A 22,124-nucleotide genomic window follows, 5' to 3' on the forward strand; every position below is an offset into this window, starting at 1 on the left:
AATGTACATCTTCTGTAACAAATTATACTAAATAAAATGAATAAAAACAATTAAAATACCACAAAATACCAAAACTGACATTACCATCCCCTGCCCACTCCATTCATGGATGACTGAGACATCTGGCTGGAGCATTGACAACTGAAAACATTCATGGATAGTGAGAATTTTTTGCAAGTGAAGTTTAAAACTTGTTGAATTTGTTTGGGCCCAAAAGTGTCACGATCCCTGTCTCGTGCTTCCTGTTTTATTTTGTAGTCATGTCCTGTCTTCCTGACCTCCCTCCTGTGATTACCTCATGTGTCGCACCTGGTTGATTGCACCATAGACATAATAAAGAGTAGACGGTGCTCGGAGTGCTGCGCAGCGAGAAATATGGCCGCCATCTTGGTCCGGTCAAGCTCCCATACGCTCCAGTCATTCGTATGGTGATTAAGCGATGCCGGAGCACTTCCTGTGCCAATATGTGGACGGTAGCGAGCAGGGCTCAAGGGATAACTTTTCACAAGTAGGATTAAACGTTTTTTCAACATTACACCTGATTGTAGTGTCATTTGCAAACAGCTGGCTTATTCACAATTAAAGCAACTTTCCTTTATTATCAACAGATTTGCATTAGATTGAAAAACTTTTGTTTGGGAGAGGTTCTAAGAAACTTTAAGGAATAAAAAAGAAGAAGGAGGAAAGTGAGCTCTTAAAGATTTTTTTGTGGTGATCCCCTGTTTCATTTTGAAGATTTCCTAAAGACAGAGATGTGAGGAAGAAGTGGGAGATCGCTCTAAGGAGGGAGAAATTCACAGCAAGGGACTCATCTGTGCTGTGTAGTGAACACTTCAAAGAGCAAGATTTGGACAGGTTGTCCTCCTTAGAGATGGCGTTATTCCTTCCATCTTCAAGTTTCCAGATCACCTCCAAAGAGTAGATGCATCACAATAACGCTGCTAGCATTGTTGAAGGGGAATATTCTATTGTTTAAAGGGCATCAATTACTTTTCATTGTGATTCTCTCTCCCTCTCTCTCTCTCTCTCTCTCTCTCTCTCTCTCTCTCTCTATCTATCTATCTATCTATCTATCTATCTATGTCTTTCTGTCTTGTTTTCATTTTGTCTTGCCTCCAGAAGATCTGAGTAGGAGCCAGTCTGAGACTCCTCAGGATGACCCCGCAGCCACAAAAATAATACTTTTGGCATTACAGTACTTGTTTGTTCACAGTTTATAGTACTATGACAACAAATTGAATATCATCTCGTATGTTCTTGTGTTTATCTTGAAATTGTGCACTTTTTTGATATGTAGGCTATATATTTGTGTGTATTTCTTCATTTTTCTGATTATTAAAATAGACAGTCTGCTTCTATATGACATTTTTTGTGTGTATACAAATAGATATATAAAATTAAACTAAATAAAATATAATCAAATAAATATATATTAAATTAGCCAATTAAAATCGCCAGTTATTAATAATTATTGAGACGTAGCAGGAACCAGCTCTAAACCTAGTTATCCTTGATTAATTATTATACTATGGCATCTACAGCCACTGCCGGCATCTTCTAAAATATTATTTTATTCATTATGAGGATTTGAAAACGCCAAAGAATTATGGCCTCTATCATGCCTCTTTGAATGACTTTTGTAGAGGAAAAATATTGCGTAGTATTGAGCGAACTATGATTCATTTAATGCGCTGAGACTTCATTGCGCCGGTTAAACAGCGGTGCAGAGTGAGGCGGACGACTGGACCAAGATGGCGGCCGCATTTCTTGACAGCGCCCATTCGCGGGAGTGGCCAATGCGGGGTCTACTCTTTATGATGTCTATGGATTGCACCACCTGTGTCTTGTTTTCCTCCTTGTATTTAACCCCTGTGTTTTCCCCTGTTCGTCCTGGTTCCATTAAGTTTTTGTGTCATGCGTTTAGTTTGTGTAATGTTGAGCCTTCGTGCATGTTGTCTCGGCAAGTTGTCTCCAGTTGCTAGGTTTCCAGTCACCAGTCTCCAGTTGCCAAACTTCACTCTCAAGTCGTCAGTGTCCAGTCATACGTCAAGCCTCCGGTCACATGTCAAGTCATCAAGCCTCCGGTCATAAGTCAAGTCGCAAGTCTCCAGTCCCCAGCTTCACAACACGTCTCCAGCCTCACGCCACATCTCCAGCCTCACGCCATGTCTCAAGTCTCCAGTCGTCAAGTCTCCATGTTGTCAAGTCTCCAGTGTCCCCGTCTCTAAATAAAAAACCTCTTGTGCACCTTCTCACTGTCTGCGCCTGGGTCTACTCCCCCCTCACCTCCCTTCACGTGACAAAAAGCCTCCTTTGAGATTTTCTCAAATTTTTGCTCTATTTCCTATTGAAAAAAAAGATATGTGCTCATCCAGTTGAAAAAGACACAGAAACTGATAATCAGGTAAAACAGAAACCGATTATGAGGTCTCATCATACCCCTGCCCAAGAGCCTGAGTGCTTACTTGTCAGTGGTGAATAATGTGTGTGTGTGTGTTATTCAGGGAATTTGCCAAAGAGAGAGAAAGAGTGGAGAAGCGTCAGGAATTCCTCAAGCTCCGCAGACAGCAGCAAATAGAAAGAGAGTTAACTGGATACCTAGAGTGGATCTGTAAAGCAGGTCAGACTAATGAACACATGGATGCACACACACAGTCAAGATGTCAGATTTTCACAATGTGACTATCCATGGTGACAATATTCTCATGATACTCTGTGAGAAGAGTAAGTATTTCTAATCTCCGGACAGTTTGAACAAAATAATAGTTATAATACTGTCAATCTGTCAATTTAATTCCATATTTAATCAGCTGACAAGAGTAATGAGCTTAAGTTGAATATTATATTAACATATAATATCACCAATCAGTGTGAGAATCAGTGTTTATCATTCACTTTCTCTACTGTATTCATGTTACAGAGGAAGTGATGCTGGCTGAAGAAGACAAGAATGCAGAGGAGAAATCTCTGGATGGGGCTTGGTACAAGAGGAAACACAACAACTCTGGTAAGAGACAGGACATTTGCACAACTCTACACACAAATTTTGCAAATTTAGCTAAACATACACGGCTAACATAGCTGATCATGGACACACAATTATTTACACAATTATTAACATCCCATCAGGCACATCGCAGCATGTTTTAGAAATGTTTCAAAAGATAAAACTCTTGTCAAGATTACACTCCTAACACCTGTACATGTGGTGTCAGCCTTGACTTTTTGTTTTCACTACCTTAGTTTAGCTTTCTTTGCAGGATCATAGTAGCAAGAAAACAACCATAATAAAACCCTATATGAAGGTGAGATTTTTTTCCCACAATATTTTTCTCAAACTGTTGTGAGTAGTCTAGTTTTTTTTTTTGTACAGACCACTTCTTAAAAAAAAAAACTTTCTATCTGGCACAGTAGATACAAGCAGCATTGGAGTATTCTGGTTAAGGTATTGTGTAATAATATATAATATTGTAACATAAGAATGAAAACAGTGTCTAGCTAACATATATTCATTTTTCCTTTAAGAATAAAACTATTCCATTGTTTATCATTAAGATGATGCAGAAATAGGGCCCAAGAAGCCCTCACCTTTTGTTAAATTTCTTTTGGCTCCCTGTTTCAGGGTCTTGAATTGTAATAAATTGTCAAATTTCGTAATGCAATGTAACTTTGGGCTGGTGGAGGGACTATCAAATGACGCAGGAAGGAGAAGAAGTGTAGTATGAATGCTTTTGTGAGCTTTCTTTGTTCATATTTGTTTTCAGTGCTCAAAAGGGCCAAGAAGAGTAAGAATGATCTCATCAATGCAGAGGAAGGCGAGGACAACTTCACTGACATCTCATCTGTTGGTGAGGATCATACCTGCGATCACTCATCTGCCACCTTACTGTCAAGCCTCATTTCAAAGCTGTATTCCCATTTACCCTCCACTCCTTGTTATTCTGTTGAACAAGAAATCAAGTTACCATCCAAATTCTTCCATTCTTACCCTGAAAACATAAACACCTCAGACTTGCTGACTGTGGCAGGCATAATGGCTATACTGAACAAACAGTGTGATTCCAACAAATGTACAACAGCCAACATTATTATTATTAGCAGTTATATTATAAAACAACCATGATAAGTACAGTAAAAATACATTTTATTGTGGGCACCTTTCAAAAACTCAGAGAAAAAGTTTACAGTACATAGAACGTGTGCTTGCCTGCACCTGGTTCACTTCTCGCGAGTTGGCGCACCTACATAAATGCCTTTAATTTTCACAAAAACCGACAGTGCGCCTTATAATCCGATGCGCCTTTTATATGGATCAATATTGGTTAATTATGGCTACCGTAGTCAGGGGGCGTCGCCGAAGTAACAGCGGTAAAAACGGTAAAGGGGAATTCCAGTCCCACACCACTTGAATATGTCGAAAGACCCCAAAATGGCACCTTTCAAGAGACACGCTTACGACGCAGAGTTCAAACTCAAGGCTATCAGTCACGTAGCTACCAGTACGTACGGTACCGTATTGTGAATGCACGAACTTGATTTGGGAGTGAACAGAGTTGTCAGAACGTTGGATTGTATTCTATGAATAAAGTTTGACTGACTGACTTAGCTGACTGTTTTGTTGACATTCCCTTTAGCGCAGCTCCATCTAGTGGATGCATAACGCAACCCCAGCCACTACAGTAGTTTCTATTCTATGCGCCTTGTAATGCGGTACGCCTTATAGTGCGGAAAATGCAGTACTGGCACACCTTGGGCTTCAGCCAAGCACTGATGAAGATGGCCATTGCTGGGCTTGGAGTAACTGAAGCATTCACTGGTGGTAACCCGAGTCTGACTAAAATATATAGACTCCTTCAAAGGGCTGTGCTGAAAAACCGCAGTCTTAATGTAATGAGAGCAGCAGCATGTTTCTGAATGGTTAGTCAACTGTTGTGTTTTATGGTATATTACAGTTTGTTGAGGCCTCTGTTGATACTGTTGCTAGCATGTAGTTTGGTTGCTAATGCTCACTGTTATTTATGAATTATTAAAATGAGTGAATATGTAGACTCAGTGTGGGTTATGGGTATAGGTAGCCATCAATATGAGTGCTGCAGGTCACAACTAAAAGCGAATATTTTGATGATGCTGATGATAAATTGTGTTCTTGATTTGTGCTATTCTCAACAGCTTATGCTTAAAAGCAACTTTTTTCTACATAATACTAAATGAGTTTTGGCACAAACAAAATCTGTCAAGGTTGTTATTACGTTTTATTTATTTATTTATTTATTTTTGTTTTTTTAAGAGGTCATGTCTGTCTGCAATGTTATGTTTATGACGTGCAAGTTAAAAGTTCCAATATTACATGTCTTGAGTTTATTGCTCATCCACAACAGCTTGTCTGTTGTCTTTTAGATTTAGAATTACATAAGTTATGCATTTCTAGACAGGTGCCCTTGTGAAAGCAGTTACTATTATCACTGTAGATGAGAATCTGTGCTGCATGGAGATATCAAAAGTAAACCATTTATTAGCTAATCTATGTTATGACAGCTATATTTACTGTTCAGATAGAACGATCATACAGTATTATGGATTAAGCCCTTGAGGGAATTGTCAGGCTTCTGCATCATCCTGTCTAGGTTAGTTTCACAATACTGACTTCCGCAATGTAAATTATCCCATGTATATTTAAAAAAAAAAAGACAGATTATGTGAACTCTTGATTTGCTTCAGTGGCTATATTACAATGGTCACAACATGCAATGAATGGATTATAAGAATATATAAAATAAATGAGAAAATTCTGTAAATATTACACTTAAGGTCACAGGAGATCATTGCAACAGATTACATCATTTATTGCATAATAAATATTTGCCATTTTATTTTTAAAAGTTTTTTTTTATAAAAGGTACAGTGTTAAAGTGAATACAACATTTTGCTTCAATTTGGGTTTTCTTTTCAATTTTTTGTTTGAAGAAAAGGCAAGGCAAGGCACGGTAATTTTATTTGTAGAGCCCGTTTTCACCAACAGTTTGTCTCAAAGGGCTTCACATGGCATCATAACAACATCCTCTGCCCTTAGACCCTCACATCGATTGAGGAAAAACTCCATAGAAAACCCTTTTAACAGGGAAAAATCTGAGAAACCTCAGGGTGAGCAACAGAGGAGGGACCCCTCACCCAGGACGGACAGACGTGCAGTAGATGTTGTTACAGAGAAGAAAACAGTTTACAATACAAAATGTGGAAAACATGGAAATGTTAATAACAGTTGAAGAAGAAAGCTTCTGGAAGGGGAGGCAGGGAGAGCAAGCCAGCTTGATGGGGGACTGGATGGCAGACTGGTTCATGGAAGGGGAGCGCGGGTCAGTGTAATAGTAGGGAATAAAAGGGGTGGGGGTGGGGGGGGGTGATGCAGGCTGCGGTTGGAGCTCTGGTGGATCTGTGGAAACACAAAGAGACTGCGAGACACCAAGGCCAAACTACAAAGTGCAACAAGTAATAGTAATGACAGTTCCAAAATGTGCGGGGAGGAGAGGAGGAGGGGAGAGGAGAGGAGAGGAGAGGAGAGGAGAGGAGAGGAGGGAAGGGCTCCATGTAACCTGATGTGTCCCCCAGCAGTCTAAGCCTATAGCAGCATAGCTATCAATGGTTCAGAGCTACCTGAACCAGTCCTAACTGAAGGCTCTGTCATGAAGGAAAGTCTTAAGCCTGGACTTAAACGTAGTTAAGATTGTCTGCCTCTCTGAACCATGGAGAGAGCTGGTTCCACAGTAGAGGAGCCCGGTAACTGAAGGCTCTACCTCCCAGTCTGTTTTTAGAGATACTGGGAGTCACTAAAAGACCTGCATTCTGGGAGCGGAGTGCTCTGGTAGGACAGTAGGGACTAATGAGTTCTTTCCAATAGGATGGGGCTTTATCATTGAGAGCCTTATAAGTCAGCAGAAGGATTTTTAAGTCGATTCTAGATCCTTCAGGAAGCCAGTGGAGAGAAGCTAAAGTGGGAGAGATATGTTCTCTCTTTTTAACTCCCGTCAAAACCCTTGCTGCAGCATTCTGGACCAGCTGGAGACTCTTTAGAGAGTATTTAGGACATCCTGACAGGAGAGAGTTGCAGTAGTCCAGCCTAGAAGTGATAAATGTATGCACCAGTTTCTCAGCATCACTCTGGGAAAGGATATTCCTCATCTTAGCGATACTTCGCAGATGGAAGAAGGCAGTCCTAGTCACATGCTTTATGTGGGAGCTGAAGGAAAGGTCCTGGTCAAAAATGACTCCAAGGTTCCTTGCACTTGTACTCGGGGTCAAGGTGATGCCATCCAGAGTAGTGATCCGATTAGAGAGTGTGTCCCTGAGGTGTTTAGGTCCAAACACGATGACCTCACTTTTATCTGAATTTAGCATTAAGAAGTTAGAAGACATCCAGGATTTAATGTCTTTTAGGCAGTCTTGCAGATTAGTACATTGGCTTGTGTCGTCTGGCTCTATTGACAAGTAAAGTTGCGTGTCGTCTGCATAACAGTGGAAGTTGATCGAGTGCTTCCGTATTATGTCACCAAATGGGAGCATGTACAGAGTGAAGAGAATTGGTCCTAAAACTGAACCCTGTTGTACACCATATGTAACTCTGCTATACTCTGAATAGTCATTATTAACATAAACAAACTGAAACCTGTCTGATAAGTAGGATTTCAACCATTTTAGGGCAGGTCCTTTAATCCCAATTTCATGGTCTAGTCTCTGAAGTAGGATGCTGTGGTCAGTGGTGTCAAATGCAGCACTGAGGTCCAAAAGGACAAGCACAGAGTCAAGACCTCTGTCTGAAGCTATGAGAAGATCATTAGAGACTCATTGCTCGAGGACAACCTTCTCAAGGATGTTGGAGATGTAGGGGAGGTTGGATATCGGCCTATAGTTGGCTAACACATCTGGGTCAAGAGAAGGTTTTTTTAAGTAAAGGGTTGATGACAGCCACCTTGAAGGCCTGTGGCACATAACGTGTGACTAAGGAAAGATTAATTTGATTTAATATGGACGTGTTGACTAAGGGGAAGGCATCCTTTAGTAGGCTTGTTGGGATGGGATCCAGCAGACAAGTGGCTGACTTGGAGGAAGTGACTGCAGAAGTTAATTCTGACAGGTCAATGGGGGAGAAGCTGTCCAAGTATGCACCAAGTCTGGGAGGTGCTTCTATGGGGACTGTAGTCTGTCCTCCATTACAGGCAATCTTTGTTCGAATATTCACAATCTTTTCAGTGAAGAAAGATAGGAAGTCGTTATTGCTGAGAGTTGGGGGGATGCATTGCGTGCAAGGATGGCTGCCCGGCCGGAATTAGTGTCCATCCCTACAGCCTGTGTGCATGAACTGCACATTGATGGAGTGGAAACCCTTAAGATGAACGTAAGCATATTCCTCATGGGACGGCACTTTTATGGCAACATGAGTGCAGTCATTAGAGAATTAGACATTAGAGAATCCAGCTATTGCTGCAAATTGCACTTTAATATTCAGATTCAGATTCAGATTCAGATGACTTTATTTATCCCCGAGGGGCAATTAAAGTACGGTACAACTGAGTAGCATGACATTAAAAAAACAATAGAAAAAAAGCAAAAACAAAACAGGGACATGACAGTGGGAATAAATAAGAGAATAAAAATAAGATTAAACATAAAAATACAATAAATATACTACATACAGTATGTACACAATGTAAAATGAAGAGTAAGGTGACTGGAGTGAGTGAATAAAGTGCAGACAATGTAAACAGTATAAACAGTGTAACAGTGAAGACAGGATATTGAGTAGCCCGGGGAGAGTATGAAGGTGTGTGTGTGTGTGTGTGTAGGGTGTTGTTGTGACCTGTTCAAGGGACTTCAAGGGAATTTAATGTACCTGCAGGAGAGGCGGATGATCAGGTCCACCACCCAGGGCATGGCCCAGCTGAGGGTCGACTGACTCAACCCGGAACAGTCCGCCATCTCCCGCTGGAAGACTTTTTTGTGCCGATGTATGTGCGGTTATCAAATAATGTCAGTTACCAAACACTGCCACAGGGTGTCGCCAAAGGACCAAAGTGCAGTTAACGCAAGAATCAGCTTTCCGCCAACTTCTACAGCGCCTCCAGAATTGGTGTGAAACAGCACAAGAATCGACGAACTTTTCGCGTTGATACATCTGAACGTGAGTGTCGATCCTGGTGTACGCAAGTTTTTCTTGCGTAAACCGCGTTGATACATGAGGCCCCTGGAGTGGCCTAGCCAGTCTCCAGACCTGAACCCAATAGAAAATCTTTGGAGGGAGCTGAAGGTTCATATTGCCCAGTGACAGCCACGAAACCTGAAGGCTCTGGAGAAGATCTGTATAGAGGAGTGGGCCAAAATCCCTGCTGCAGTGTGTGCAAACCTGGTCAAGAACTAAAGGAAACATCTGATCTCCATAATTGCAAACAAAGGTTTCTGTACCAAATATTAAGTTCTGTTTTTCTGATGTATCAAATACTTATGTCATGCAATAAAATACAAATTAATTACTTAAAAATCATACAATGTAATTTTCTGGATTTTTGTTTTCGATTCCATCACTTACAGTTGAAGAGAACCTGTGATAAAAAAAATACAGACCTCTACAAGCTTTGCAAGTGGGAAAACCAGAAAAATCAGTGTATCAAATACTTGTTCTCCCCATTGTGTGTGTGGGTATATATATATTTACACTGAAAAAACATTGAATGAGAAGGTGTGCCTAAACTTTTGACTGGTAGTGTATAAGTTATAATGGTTCTCCCTCCTCGTCCTGCTCGCCCTCTCACTGAATCACCATAGAGAGTCATTGGGACAACTGTACTGTATGCTCTCCGGAGGACTAGCAGCTGACATAGGAAATCTTTGAAATAATATTTTGAGGATTCAACTTCAGCATCCAAAAGCAGGCATGCCATGGGGTCTCCTGTGGGAAATCATAATTAATCACTAAGGACTAGTAGCTGTGCCAAACATGAGCCATACACTAAACATCTTTCCTGAAGTGAATGCCTCCCACAGTTGCATATATTTGTTTTAACGCTAGCCATACTCTAGTAGACTTTTGTGGTGTTTTTTCATTAGAAGAATTCAGTGTCTTTATTATAGTAATTGTATAATATTTACATTGTTGCTTTGTTATTACTGCCCTGTTATAATGTCATTAATAAAATAAAAACTACAATAAGTAGAACAAATTTTGCACATGATTGATGATCAAATCGGGACCTTGGACGGCACTGAGTGCTCACTCACTGCTGTTCAGCCCCACGTGTTTCTCTGAGAACTATATGCAGAGTGCTTGTTTGATGGGCAGGTCGATAAGTGATGATTATCTGTAACTGCTGTTTATTATTGATTTATCATACATTCAGACATATAGCATCAAAACTACCCAGAATCCTGACTTTCATCTCTGTCTTTCAGACTTTCAGAATTAAAATGTTAGCTAAAAGAGAGAAAATAAAAGACCCATGTTTTACTGGCCAGATAGCCATCAAAACAGCACGCAAACAGATTGATAGTTGTTGAGATAATTGAAGACAAGGCAGACAGTGTCCTTCTTTTATTAAATATATTGAACATAATCCACAACAGCACAACATTATTCACCCTACCCCTGCCAGTGAAACAATGACATGTAAAATTTAAAAAAAAAGTGCCACTGAAGCAACTACAAAATTTTGTTAAAATCAGTAATTCAGTATGGTTGCCACAGTTACAGTGCTGAGGTGAATTGTTCAGCAGCATCTGGGACACATCCATAGTATCCCTGAAACCCGTTACTTAGCTGTACAGTAACCTGTATTGCCTCTTGGCTTGTTGTTTCAACTGCCCCCCCAGGGTCACCGTTTGCAAGGACCAGTGGAAAGAGCAAGAATGAGAACTTATCTTACTTCAAGAGGAAAGAAAAGAGGCTTCGCTTCACTATCCGCCATCTGGTCAAGTCCCAGGGCTTCTACTGGATTGTGTTGTGTCTGGTTGGTCTGAACACTTTGTGTGTAGCCATTGTACACTATGACCAACCCGAGTGGCTCACTTATGCACTATGTAAGTACCAGGCGTTGGTCCAGTTTGTTCATGAAACCAGCACCCTCAATTACTGTCAATAAATACATTTAATATATGTATACTTAATACTTCTTGGCCTATACTGAAAAGTAGTCAGGAAGGTCAAATGATATTTTGCTTGTACTTCATCTTTTCAAGCAAGTCAAACTGTAAGATAATTCTCCCCTGATCCGGAAATGCTTGTTATGTCAAGCTTTTTCAGAAGATGAACATGACGGTATCTATTTGTCCTTTGTTTTTGTGCAAGGGTGATGGCAGTCTTTATTGTGTTAACATTCATTGATATGAAACCTTATTCAACTAAACAAGCAAACTGAAGTTGACCTAACTGCAGCACTTCACATCTTCTCTTTTTTCCTCACTGTCTGCTCACAAAGATACCAAACCACTCAGAATATTTAGATGAGCAGGGAGGAACCCAAGAGCAATATTGTACATTTCACATGTAAACTTGAGCAAATATGCATGTGAGCATTTCGTGGTCAGAACAATTGACTCTGTGTGTGTGTGTGTGTGTGTCTGTCTGTCGAACAGAAGACATCAACAGGGAAGGCGCCCATTGATGGCTGTGTTTTCTTTTCTCTCCGGGCAGACCTGGCTGAGTTTGTGTTCCTGGGCCTCTTCTTGGCAGAGATGTTCATGAAAATGTACGGCCTGGGACCTCAGAACTACTTCCACTCCTCATTCAACTGTTTTGACTTTGGGGTTAGTTGTCCTATTCAGCTTGGAGAACATGGAGTTCACAGTTTTATACAACCATTCAGTAATGGTATATTGAAAAATACTTTTATTATAGTCAATTAGCAATAAATTATCCGTCACACAGAGCACCTTTCAGCTGGTGACTGCATTGCCAGCTGGTTTAGGAGTTTTCCTCTCCTTCCTCTAATGGAGAGAGACATTCGGGCTGATTTATTCAGTCATTCACTTATTCATTCTTTTATTTTTTTTCAAAGCTGTTATCCAAGTGTCTTTATTAGTGTAAGTTCACTCCTACATCCTGATTTTATGTTGGTTTATTACATGTCTTCTGCACATCTGCACAAGTGGTTTTGGGCCTCAGATTGAAATATGACAAAGCCTAATGTCACATAGAAATTCTTTATTTGGTAATGTGAGACAAATATCTGCTTCGTCCCTATTTTTTATGGAAAAGGTGTTTCCATCTCCTGTAAAGTGCAGTCATAAAAAAAAAAATAGTTCAAGTGAAAATCTTTTTGAAAGTTGTCTTTTCCATCAATGTTTTCTCATGCAATACTTCAAAGTATTTGCCCAGTAAATACATGTTAGTTATTAGGGATGTTTACAAAGGAGCAGTATTCATGGTGTCGCTATTGGTATTAGTTGGTATTGGTATTAGTTTTGGGTTCCACACAGATATGACTAACCAGCGAGCTAACACTAACACAGGCATAGGCATATTTCATTTTCAGCCCCCCAAATGTTTTTGGGGAAAAAACATACTTTCATGTAAATACAATTTGTTTTAAAAAAATAAGAATAGGGTGGCACGGTGCTGAGCACTGTCGCCTCACAGCAAGAAGGATCTGGGTTTGAGTCCCGCCTGGTCAATTTAGAGTATCCGATTACCCTAGTCCCCTCTTGCATGTCTTTGAACTGTGGGAGGAAGCCGGAGTACCTGGAGAGAACCCACGCATGCACAGGGAGAACATGCAAACTCCACACAGAAAGACCCCGTGCTCGAGCCAGGGCTTGAACTCTGAACCTTCTTGCTATGAGGCAACAGTGCTAAACACTGCACTACCATGCTGCCGCTATCTAAATCAGTATTGATAAAATCCTATTCATACAAATCCTTATTTTAGTTTATTTTTCTTCTGTTATAATTGAGATGAAACAAGTGAATACAGAGAGCCTACAGCTAAACTATTAAGAATTAAAGCTGCAAGCAGCGTTGTTAGGGCCTGAGCCCCCGCGTGGCCTGTGGCCGCGTCCTTCACACCGACCTGAATCCAACGGTGTCTTGGTCAATCTCTGGGCCTTGTAGTTTTGGAGTTAGAAGCCTGAGTCTGATCAGAGAGTGAGAGCAGAGCTGAGAGCTGGCCCTTTAAGAACCCCTCCCCCACTGCTCTGTCTTTGATCTGTGCTAGAGTGGAGAGCAGAGGAGGATCAACAGAATTGTAGTGTGGAAAAGTGGAATAAGTCGGCATACGTTGGTCAAGAGTGACACATAACACCATATTTTTGTAGGAATTTTTGTCAGGAATGCAGTGGTGTGTTTGTTAAAGCTGTGGGATGTATGGTGTAGACGTGAAAAGCGTTTGTTTGACAGTATGTAACCTGAGAGGACACGGTCTCCTCATAGACTTCCATTGTAAGTGTGAAACGTGTCTCCCCCACTTTGACGGCTTATAAAATCCAAACCGAGTAATTCATATACAAACCTTTAGCAACTTTTAATCAGCACAGTTGGGAGAGTAATGTGTGAAAGTTTAGAAGCGATAGCATTAATGCCCTTGGAGAAGCCAGACCGGCAAGTGTGTTGAATTTCAGCGAATTTCATGCATGTTCAGGGGGGGAAATTAGATTATGTGTGTTATGCAGTCAATGCAGTCAATGGGTGTGTGCATATCACTACCTCATGGGTGTTGGGGGGGCCTGGGACACTGTTTAGTGTGTCTTTGTAGTGTTTTTAGTGCTGCTAATGTGTTGCTCTGCCAAGCAAACATAATAGGATAGGGTCTTCGTCTGAAGTACCTTCAGGCTCAGGCCCTAATAAAACAACACTATCACTCATCATGATCACCATTGGTGAGAAAATAATGGTGGCCTTTGTATTGAGTTAATTTTTAATGTTATGTTAATGTTAAGGGACCTACAGGCATGTCTCTATTCACTGCGTGAATATTGTGGTGAAGTGTTTCATTCTCATGTCATGTTTAAACAAGAGGATTTATTCTGCTAAGTGTGAATGGATGTGTCATGTAGAGAGCAATGATCAGCTGGATTTAATAATCAGCATATACTGTTCAAGCAAATATCAAAGACATTCAAAATTTGGTTAAGTAATGTGTCTAAATATTTTATGAGCAGTAATTTAACTGTGTGTTTTCAAAATGGGATTGATTCAAATAAATGATTATTTGCCACTGTGTTTATTATTGGAACTACGAAGAACATATGTAATGAATATCAGCAGTACTGTGGCAGGCTGCATCAGTAATCAGCCTGTTTTCTCAGGTCATTATTGGCAGCATCTTTGAGGTGATCTGGGCTGCCATCAAACCTGGGGCTTCATTTGGAATCAGTGTGTTGCGGGCTCTGAGACTGCTCAGGATTTTCAAAGTCACCAAGTGAGTCTTCTTCAAAGTACCACTGGCAAATGGCAACATTAGTTCTGGATTAATCTTCCATATATACATGCGCATGTGTGTGTCTGTCTTTGTGTGAATTAGTTTTTGTCAATGCTTAGGATATCATCATACAGCTTGGGCACAATTGTAAATTGTTAGTAATTATATTTGGAGGCCTTTGTAAGGCCTTGGTAGTAGTGCGGCCATCTAGGAACCAATACTCACTTCCTGACCATGATCATGTCAAAGTATCCTTGAGCAAGATACTGAGTCCGTAATTACTCCGGAAGGCCCTGTGACCGACTGGCGACCTGTCCATGGTGTACCCTACCTCTCGCCCAATGTCAGCTGGGATAGGCTCCAGCCCTCCTATGACCCTTAACAGATAAGCTGTATAGAAAATGAATGGATAGATAGATGCTTTGGTTATTCACATAGACTGGTGGTAAGTGGTCTGTAGATGTCAGTGTTGACAAACCAAAAGCTAAGGTACTGGCAAAAATTCTGTTCTTCTGCAATAATCAGCAGCCGTCACATCTGAAGGAGGTGTTGCTTCCTCTATCAATTGACTCAGATGAGATGAATTGTTTTATTGTTTGTGTTCCTAACTCTTTATCAAAATGTGAACCCTGGACGGGTTTCCAGTTAGATGTGAACTCAAAGATATTAAAATGTGTTTGTGTTTTTTGTTTGTAGGTACTGGAACTCATTAAGAAACCTGGTGGTATCCCTGCTCAACTCCATGAAGTCAATCATCAGCTTGTTGTTCCTCCTCTTCCTCTTTATTGTAGTCTTTGCCCTGCTGGGCATGCAACTATTTGGTGGGCAGTGAGTACCTTGATGCACCACAAAATTTTGCTATGCTAAAGCCAACATGTAATATGGGGACCACTTAGATTCACCTCCTGGAAGGAGTTCAGTCCACTCCATACCACTTACTCCCACTACCACTGCTACCTTATCCTAATTGATATCTAGTACTTTGGACTTCAGAGGCATCTCAAACAAATTCCTCCAGTTAGTGGAGGAGTCATTTTTTCTGTTTTTCTTCTTCTTGCAGATTTAATTTTGAAGACGAAACACCAACAACCAACTTTGACACATTCCCAGCCGCGATCCTAACTGTGTTCCAGGTAAAGGTCGACTCCATCAGCATGTTCTCAAGGTCTACGGGACTTGAACTTGATTCAAGAACCAGATTTATGTTTTGTCTGCAGATCCTAACGGGGGAGGATTGGAACGCGGTCATGTACCATGGGATTGAGTCACAGGGGGGCGTCCATGGTGGAATGTTCTCCTCCATTTATTTCATTGTTCTCACTCTCTTTGGAAACTGTATCCTTTCCATTCTGGCGCTCGTTAGTCAGACTGATAGCACTGTGCAAGACAATATCGGTTTGAAGAAGCTGCATTTATAAATGAGGATTTTTATGTTCATGTTTTATCTTTTCCTGAGATCACTAATAACCAGACACCCTCCTCAATGTCTTTCTGGCCATTGCTGTAGATAACCTAGCCAATGCTCAAGAGCTCACAAAGGTACAGTATTAATTTAGAGCTTCATATTTCCTTGTGTCATGTGAGTCAACAAGAACAGCACCCTCAGCAAGAGTCTACTTATTTAATTCAACTTTCATATGAGCTTGTATCCCCTTTCTTTCAAACAGCCAGTATGAGCAGGTTATGAGGGCCGCACAATATTGGTTTTAATCAGTTGATACTGACAACGGATAAATACCTACCTATCGTGGCTGATCCTAATAATCATTTCCACATTTTTTGAATATAAAAATATGTCAATTTGTGTACAATTAAGGGTAAGAAAGGCTAAGATGAAGTAAGCAATGCTAGAAGTAGATGAATAATATTCCATAGCTCTGATGTACACAAATTTTATACCACTGCTGTTATCCTTCACAAAAAAATGTGGTAAATCTTCAAATTTTATGAAATAAAGTACCTCTAAATTATCAGCCCATAAAATTAAATGCTTTGACTATCAAATCAGAGTAAAGTACATTAGTCAATCCAAAAAAATCAAAACTTGTCCATATTCCTTCATAACACCATCATGTTGATGACAAATTTTCAGGCGCAAGAAGATTTGATGGTTTAAAACTAACAGACTTTTTCCTCATCCTCACATTTATTGCTCCTCCTGGAGCCGTCTCCTTTTCGTGGTGGAGGAGTTTGAGTGCCCTAATGACTCTAGGAGTCTATGCTGTCGCGGGCATTTTGCCCCTGGTAGGCTCACCCAAGGACTCATTCCCCTATGGACCCACCACCCTCAGGAGGAACTGGAAGGGTCCCGTGCATTGTGGTTTGGGCAGCAGACTAAGGCGGGGGCCTTGGCACTTGGGTGAAGAGAGGACCTGAGCTGTCAACTGATCACCATCTGGTGGTGAGTTGGATCAGGTGGCAGGGAAAGACGCTGCGCAGACCTAGTGGGCCCAAACGAGTAGTGAGGGTTTGCTGGGAATGCATGGCGGAAGAACCTGTCAGGATGATCTTCAACTCCCACCTCCAGCAGAGCTTTGACCGAATCCAGGGGGCAGTGGGGGACATTGAGTCCGAATGGAGCATGTTCCGCTCTGAGTAGAGCCACTGCTCCTCCATGTCGAGAGGAGTCAGTTGAGGTGGTTCGGGCATCTGGTGAGGATGCCTCCTGGACCCCTCCCTTGGGAGGTATTCCAGGCATGCCCAAACGGGAGGAGGCCTCAAGGCCGACCCAGTACATGCTGGAGAGATTATGTCTCTTGGCTGGCCTGGCAACAACTCGGGATTCCAGCAGAAGATCTGGTGGAAGTGGCTGGGGAGATGACAGTCGGGGGGTTCAACCTGTAGTGAGGTCCACACAAATTACATCCCACCATTGAGTTATCCAGATATTAGCTCCATTTGATAACTTTAGCGGCAGCATGGTGGTGCAGTGGTTAGCACTGTCGGCTCACAGCAAGAAGGTTCCGGGTTTGAGTCCCGGCTCAGACATGGGATCTTTCTGTGTGGAGTTTGCATGTACTCCCTGTGCCTGCGTGGGTTCTCTCCGGGTACTCTGGCTTCCTCCCACAGTCCAAAGCCATGCAAATAGGGACTAGGCTAATTGAATACTCCAAATTGACCGTGGGCATGAGTGTGAATGGTTGTCTGTCTATATATGTTGGCCCTGCGATGGACTGGCGACCTCTCCACGGTGTACCCTGCATTTTTGGATCGGCTTGGATAGGCTCCAGCCCCCTTTGATCCTTAACAGGATAAGTGGAAGAAAATGGATGGATGGAATGTCATAAAGGATGAAGTCAGAGAAGCAACCAGATTCCATTTGACATTTGGTTCTTGTCATGCCCAATATAAACTGAGCGTCTGATACCTAATTTAAATATTTCACAACTTGGGTACAGGACACTTGGGTGCAAACATGATCCTTGTACTTTGCTCTGTTTGGGCCTTCAGTGTTTGAGCAGGCCCTCACCCTGCTACAAATATAGTGGAACATTCAACTGGCAAAACTGAAATCTCAAAATAAACTTTAAGAAAAGGGGGAACTCTCCAGTGAAAACATGATTAAATTTAAAGCTTCGGAAAAATTATATTCAGATAGAGAAGTGGAACTCAAGTTCATCATGCTGTGATGATGTAGGTGCGTCCAATAGGAGGTAATCTGGCAAGTTACTCCTGGACAAGTTGAAATCCTCCCAACTTCTGTCTTGCTCTTAGGATTTCATCAACCCACACCTACTTCTTTTTTGCTTCTTGCCTGCATAGAATAACAAATGCCAGTGCTTTTCCTCTGATTGATGGTCAGATACATTCAGATGCAGCACTAACCGCACCCTACATATAGAGGCATTGATGTGGTCTTTCTTGATTAATTTCTGACTCATGGAAAGTAGTAATAATAGTTAAATTCCCTGCAAGGTTTTTCATTTTTTAATAATCACATATTTTGGCTATTATAAATGATATCCTACATCTTCACCTCCACTGAGCCACCTGGGGAGGCCTCTGATGGAGAAGAAAATGTCGGATCAACTGAATTTCCCCATTGATCTTTATTGAGGATTTTTCTGGATCCATAAACTTGACTGTCCTCCACAGATAAATACTGTGTGCTTTGTATGTTTGTATGTTTGTGCACATCATGTCCAGGATGAAGAGGAACAAGAGGAGGCCATCAGTAAGAAGCTTGCCCTGCAGAAAGCCAAGGAGGTACAGGAAGTTAGCCCCATGTCAGCCGCTAACATCTCCATCACAGCGTAAGTCTCTATTAGCTCTTATTCTGCTTCTCTGGTGCTTCCATGTTTCATTTAATTTCTCAGCACAAGCCCACAGTAATGTTTACCCATTTCACTCAGATGTTCATCTTTCTGTGATCTAGGGCGCTGATTCACAAAATATCTTAAGGCTAAAAGTAACTCCTAACTTGCTGATGTAGGAGAAAATCTTAAAAACACTGGACATGTGAGATGAAATGATTTGAAAATGTAACCCTTGGAGCACACATGATGCATCTGTTGAAAAAGACAAGTTGCCTTGTTTGCTCAGGTGCATCAGAGGGCCACAATAACACACTAGTGATATTAACACACTTACCTCATTCAGCTCACCATTTATGGTTACAGTACCAAGGTTAAATGTTTGTTTCTCATAACATAACTCAAAAATTATGTGAACAATTATTTGTACACATACAAATTTACTTTTCGTCTGAGTTTGCCATCTTAGTTGGTAAAGAGGCATTACTGAGGAGCATCAATGCTGTAAAACCAATGAAATTGGAGGATATTTGAAGGCATCTGAGTAGACAGGAACCAAAAGTTTGGTTCTTGATGCATTGCTGGGGGTCAAACAACATTTTGCCCACATTTTCACACAGTGGATGCATGTCAGTCTGTATTGTGGCAGACTGATACAGGAACATTATAGCATGATCAATGCTCTAGTTTCCTGTCTACTGAGATTGTCAGTGGGTTTTTACTAACATACTTCTGCACTTCTATTGTTTTAACTTTTGGTGTATAATATGTGTCAGCTGTGTAGATGTGGCTGCTGGGAAACTTCTGATTGCATTGTTTGTTGGAATCTCTCAATTGACAAGTTTTGCTAACTTTATTCTGCCTCCTTTATACTCAAAGATGAATTCACCTACATACAGCCTTCTCAATGAACTACTAGTATGCCTTCCCCAGCAGACTTTACTTGGTAAGGTTGGTGGGTTTTCTCTTGTAAAATCTTGTACTTCAGCTTCTTCCCACCGTCCAAACACATGCAACTGGGGACTAGGCTAATTGGATGCTCTAAATTGACCCAAGGTATGACTGTGAGTGTGTATGGTTGTCTGTCTATATGTGTTGGCCCTGTGATGGACTGGCGACCTGTCCAGGGTGTATCCAGCCTCTCGCCCAAAAGCCACAGGGATAGGCTCCAGCCCCTCCGTGACTCTTAACAGGAATAAGCGGAAGAAGATGGATGGATTACTTTAGCCAGAGTCACACTGAAAAAAGTGTTACTTCTTATTAATAAGCAGCAAGCAAAACTAATGTGTTTTCATTTTCTGTTTATTTGTCAAAGACTGTTAATATTTCATCTGTTAGACCAATCCAGACACAGTCATACATAGAAACAAATAAGGGAGATTTATTAATTGGCTGTCTGAGAGGCGGTTCTGACCAGGGTAAAGCTGACAGAGACAGAGAAATGACTTCCACCTGATAATCAATGACCAGGTTGAAAATGAGATTCGAACTAGAACCACCTTCCTACCATATAACTTTGCATTCTTGTTGGGAATGAGATGAACAGGTAAGATTTGTAGATGGAGGGAAGTTTCTTTTTTTCCCAGTTGAGGAACATGGTCATTTGTTTGGAGGATTGCACAGGTCTTCATCGGGTCAAAAGCGTGGGGCAGAACCGGGAAAAAAACTTAAAAACGCACTACTTAGAACTAAACTGGACCCATGTATGATTTAAAAGCTGGGATTTGGATCAATTGAAATAAAAATATATATTCATTGCAGCTTGGTTTCTGCATTCATGATCCATAAAAATAACACATTAAAATAAAGTGTAGACATAAGGGGGAAAGTTGTTGTTTAGTGGACACATGAATCCTGTGAGCCTTTATGTTATGCAGGCTTGATTGCCCTGAGAGTTTGTGTGTTCTCTTCATTTTTGTTCTCTAGCAAAACTTTTTTGGTGGGATTTTGTGTAATTTTGCACATTTCTAAATTTTTTGGTCCTCTGCAGCCCCTTCCTGCTTCCTTGTATTAGCTGCAAATTCTCTGCAGTATGTTCCTCTGTTTGTTTCAATGTTGCTCCTTTATGTTTTGTAGGAATTATGTCTGCACCCCAGTCCATCACTGCCGGAGGTAAATCCAACTGCCTGCAAGCTAGGTGGTCGATGATTATTTGCATTCAAAGCTACATTATCATGTTCTCACTTTTCATTGTTGGAAATTGCATAAAAAACAGAGCCATGCTGCATTCTCTTAACACCATGTGCTGGGCATTTGAGTCAGCTGTCACTTCATCTCCAGGGAGTCGAGCCTAATCTGTCAAATCCAGCATTGCACAGGATTTATATAGTCTAGTGCACTTTCAGGGTTGTGGTGGTGTGGCAGGACTCAAATGCAGATGCATAAAGCGGGCAAGACTTGACAGAACTCAGTAGTTTACTAAACACAAAAATGTTAAATTACAAATGAAACAGATAAATTAAATATGAGCAACTGCAACACTGAGGCAAAAAGGCTGGGTAACAAAACACGTAAAATGACATAAGTTTCTGAAAACAACCAAAACAGACAACCAAACTAAAGTACAAACTCAACTCATGACACAACAAACAGGGAGGGAGCTGATAGGGTGTGAGATGCAAGGAACAGGGCTGTGAATGATGACAACTAACACATTGACAAAACACAGGTGGGTGACTCAATAGCCAGGAAACAAACAAAGACAAGAAATATAAGGCAAATGAAGACAAAGGAAGGAAGTGCTTTCAAAATTAAACAGGATGGACTAATCAAACCACAAACAATGAATCACAAGAAACACAATGACAATTACTACAAATCTATAGATTACATGATTGTTCATAGTTCATAACTTAATAGGCCACATGGTCCAGATGGGACTACGGCATGTGATTTTTACACATGTAGGAGGTGATTATCGCAACTTTGGTTGGCCTGACAAGGGCATCATAGCTTCGAGAACATAAGCTGACAATGCCGTCTGGGGAATTTAAATGTATAAATATAAGAAATATAACCTCAGAGTAACACTTTAATCACACCAAGTTGCACAAATCCAAGAGCTAAACCAAAAATGAATTTATTGATTAATTATTGGTAACTGGTAAAATCATTGGAGGAAAATTGTTGACTGTAAGGTGAATTAGCCAAGGCTTTATGGAAGGTAGAAAAGTGATTTCTTACAATGTTTATTATTGCCAATAGGAATTCTTTTCTGGGCGTCACGGTGGTGCAGTGGTTAGCTCTGTCACCTCACAGCAAGAAGGTTCTGGGTTCAAACTCCGGCTCGAGCATGGGTCTTTCTGTGTGGAGTTTGGATATTCTCCCTGTGCCTGCATGGGTTCTCTCCAGGTACTCCGGCTTCCTCCCACAGTTCAAAGACATGCAAGAGGAGACTAGGGTAATCGGATATTCTAAATTGACGATAGGTGTGGCTGTGAGAGCGAGCGAATGGTTATCTGTCTTTTTGTAAAGT

The 22,124-nt window shown here is 41.1% G+C and overlaps 1 protein-coding gene across 1 annotated transcript in view; it reads left to right on the forward strand.

Annotated features, from left to right (window-relative positions):
* cacna1ba (calcium channel, voltage-dependent, N type, alpha 1B subunit, a) overlaps positions 1-22,124 on the forward strand; it is a 268,054-nt gene that overhangs the window by 140,555 nt on the left and 105,375 nt on the right. The window contains exons 7-18 of the mRNA XM_086205228.1: positions 2,505-2,620; positions 2,921-3,007; positions 3,765-3,848; positions 10,855-11,061; positions 11,675-11,787; positions 14,284-14,396; positions 15,093-15,224; positions 15,457-15,529; positions 15,614-15,731; positions 15,868-15,935; positions 18,543-18,649; positions 20,726-20,761. Of these exons, the coding sequence (XP_086061354.1) occupies positions 2,505-2,620; positions 2,921-3,007; positions 3,765-3,848; positions 10,855-11,061; positions 11,675-11,787; positions 14,284-14,396; positions 15,093-15,224; positions 15,457-15,529; positions 15,614-15,731; positions 15,868-15,935; positions 18,543-18,649; positions 20,726-20,761 (1,254 nt within the window). The remainder of the gene's footprint in view (positions 1-2,504; positions 2,621-2,920; positions 3,008-3,764; positions 3,849-10,854; positions 11,062-11,674; positions 11,788-14,283; positions 14,397-15,092; positions 15,225-15,456; positions 15,530-15,613; positions 15,732-15,867; positions 15,936-18,542; positions 18,650-20,725; positions 20,762-22,124) is intronic.

Source organism: Aulostomus chinensis, chromosome 6, assembly GCF_037954235.1.
Source record: "Aulostomus chinensis isolate RoL2024-O1b breed Wild chromosome 6, RoL_Achi_v1.0, whole genome shotgun sequence".
NCBI lineage: Eukaryota > Metazoa > Chordata > Actinopteri > Syngnathiformes > Aulostomidae > Aulostomus > Aulostomus chinensis.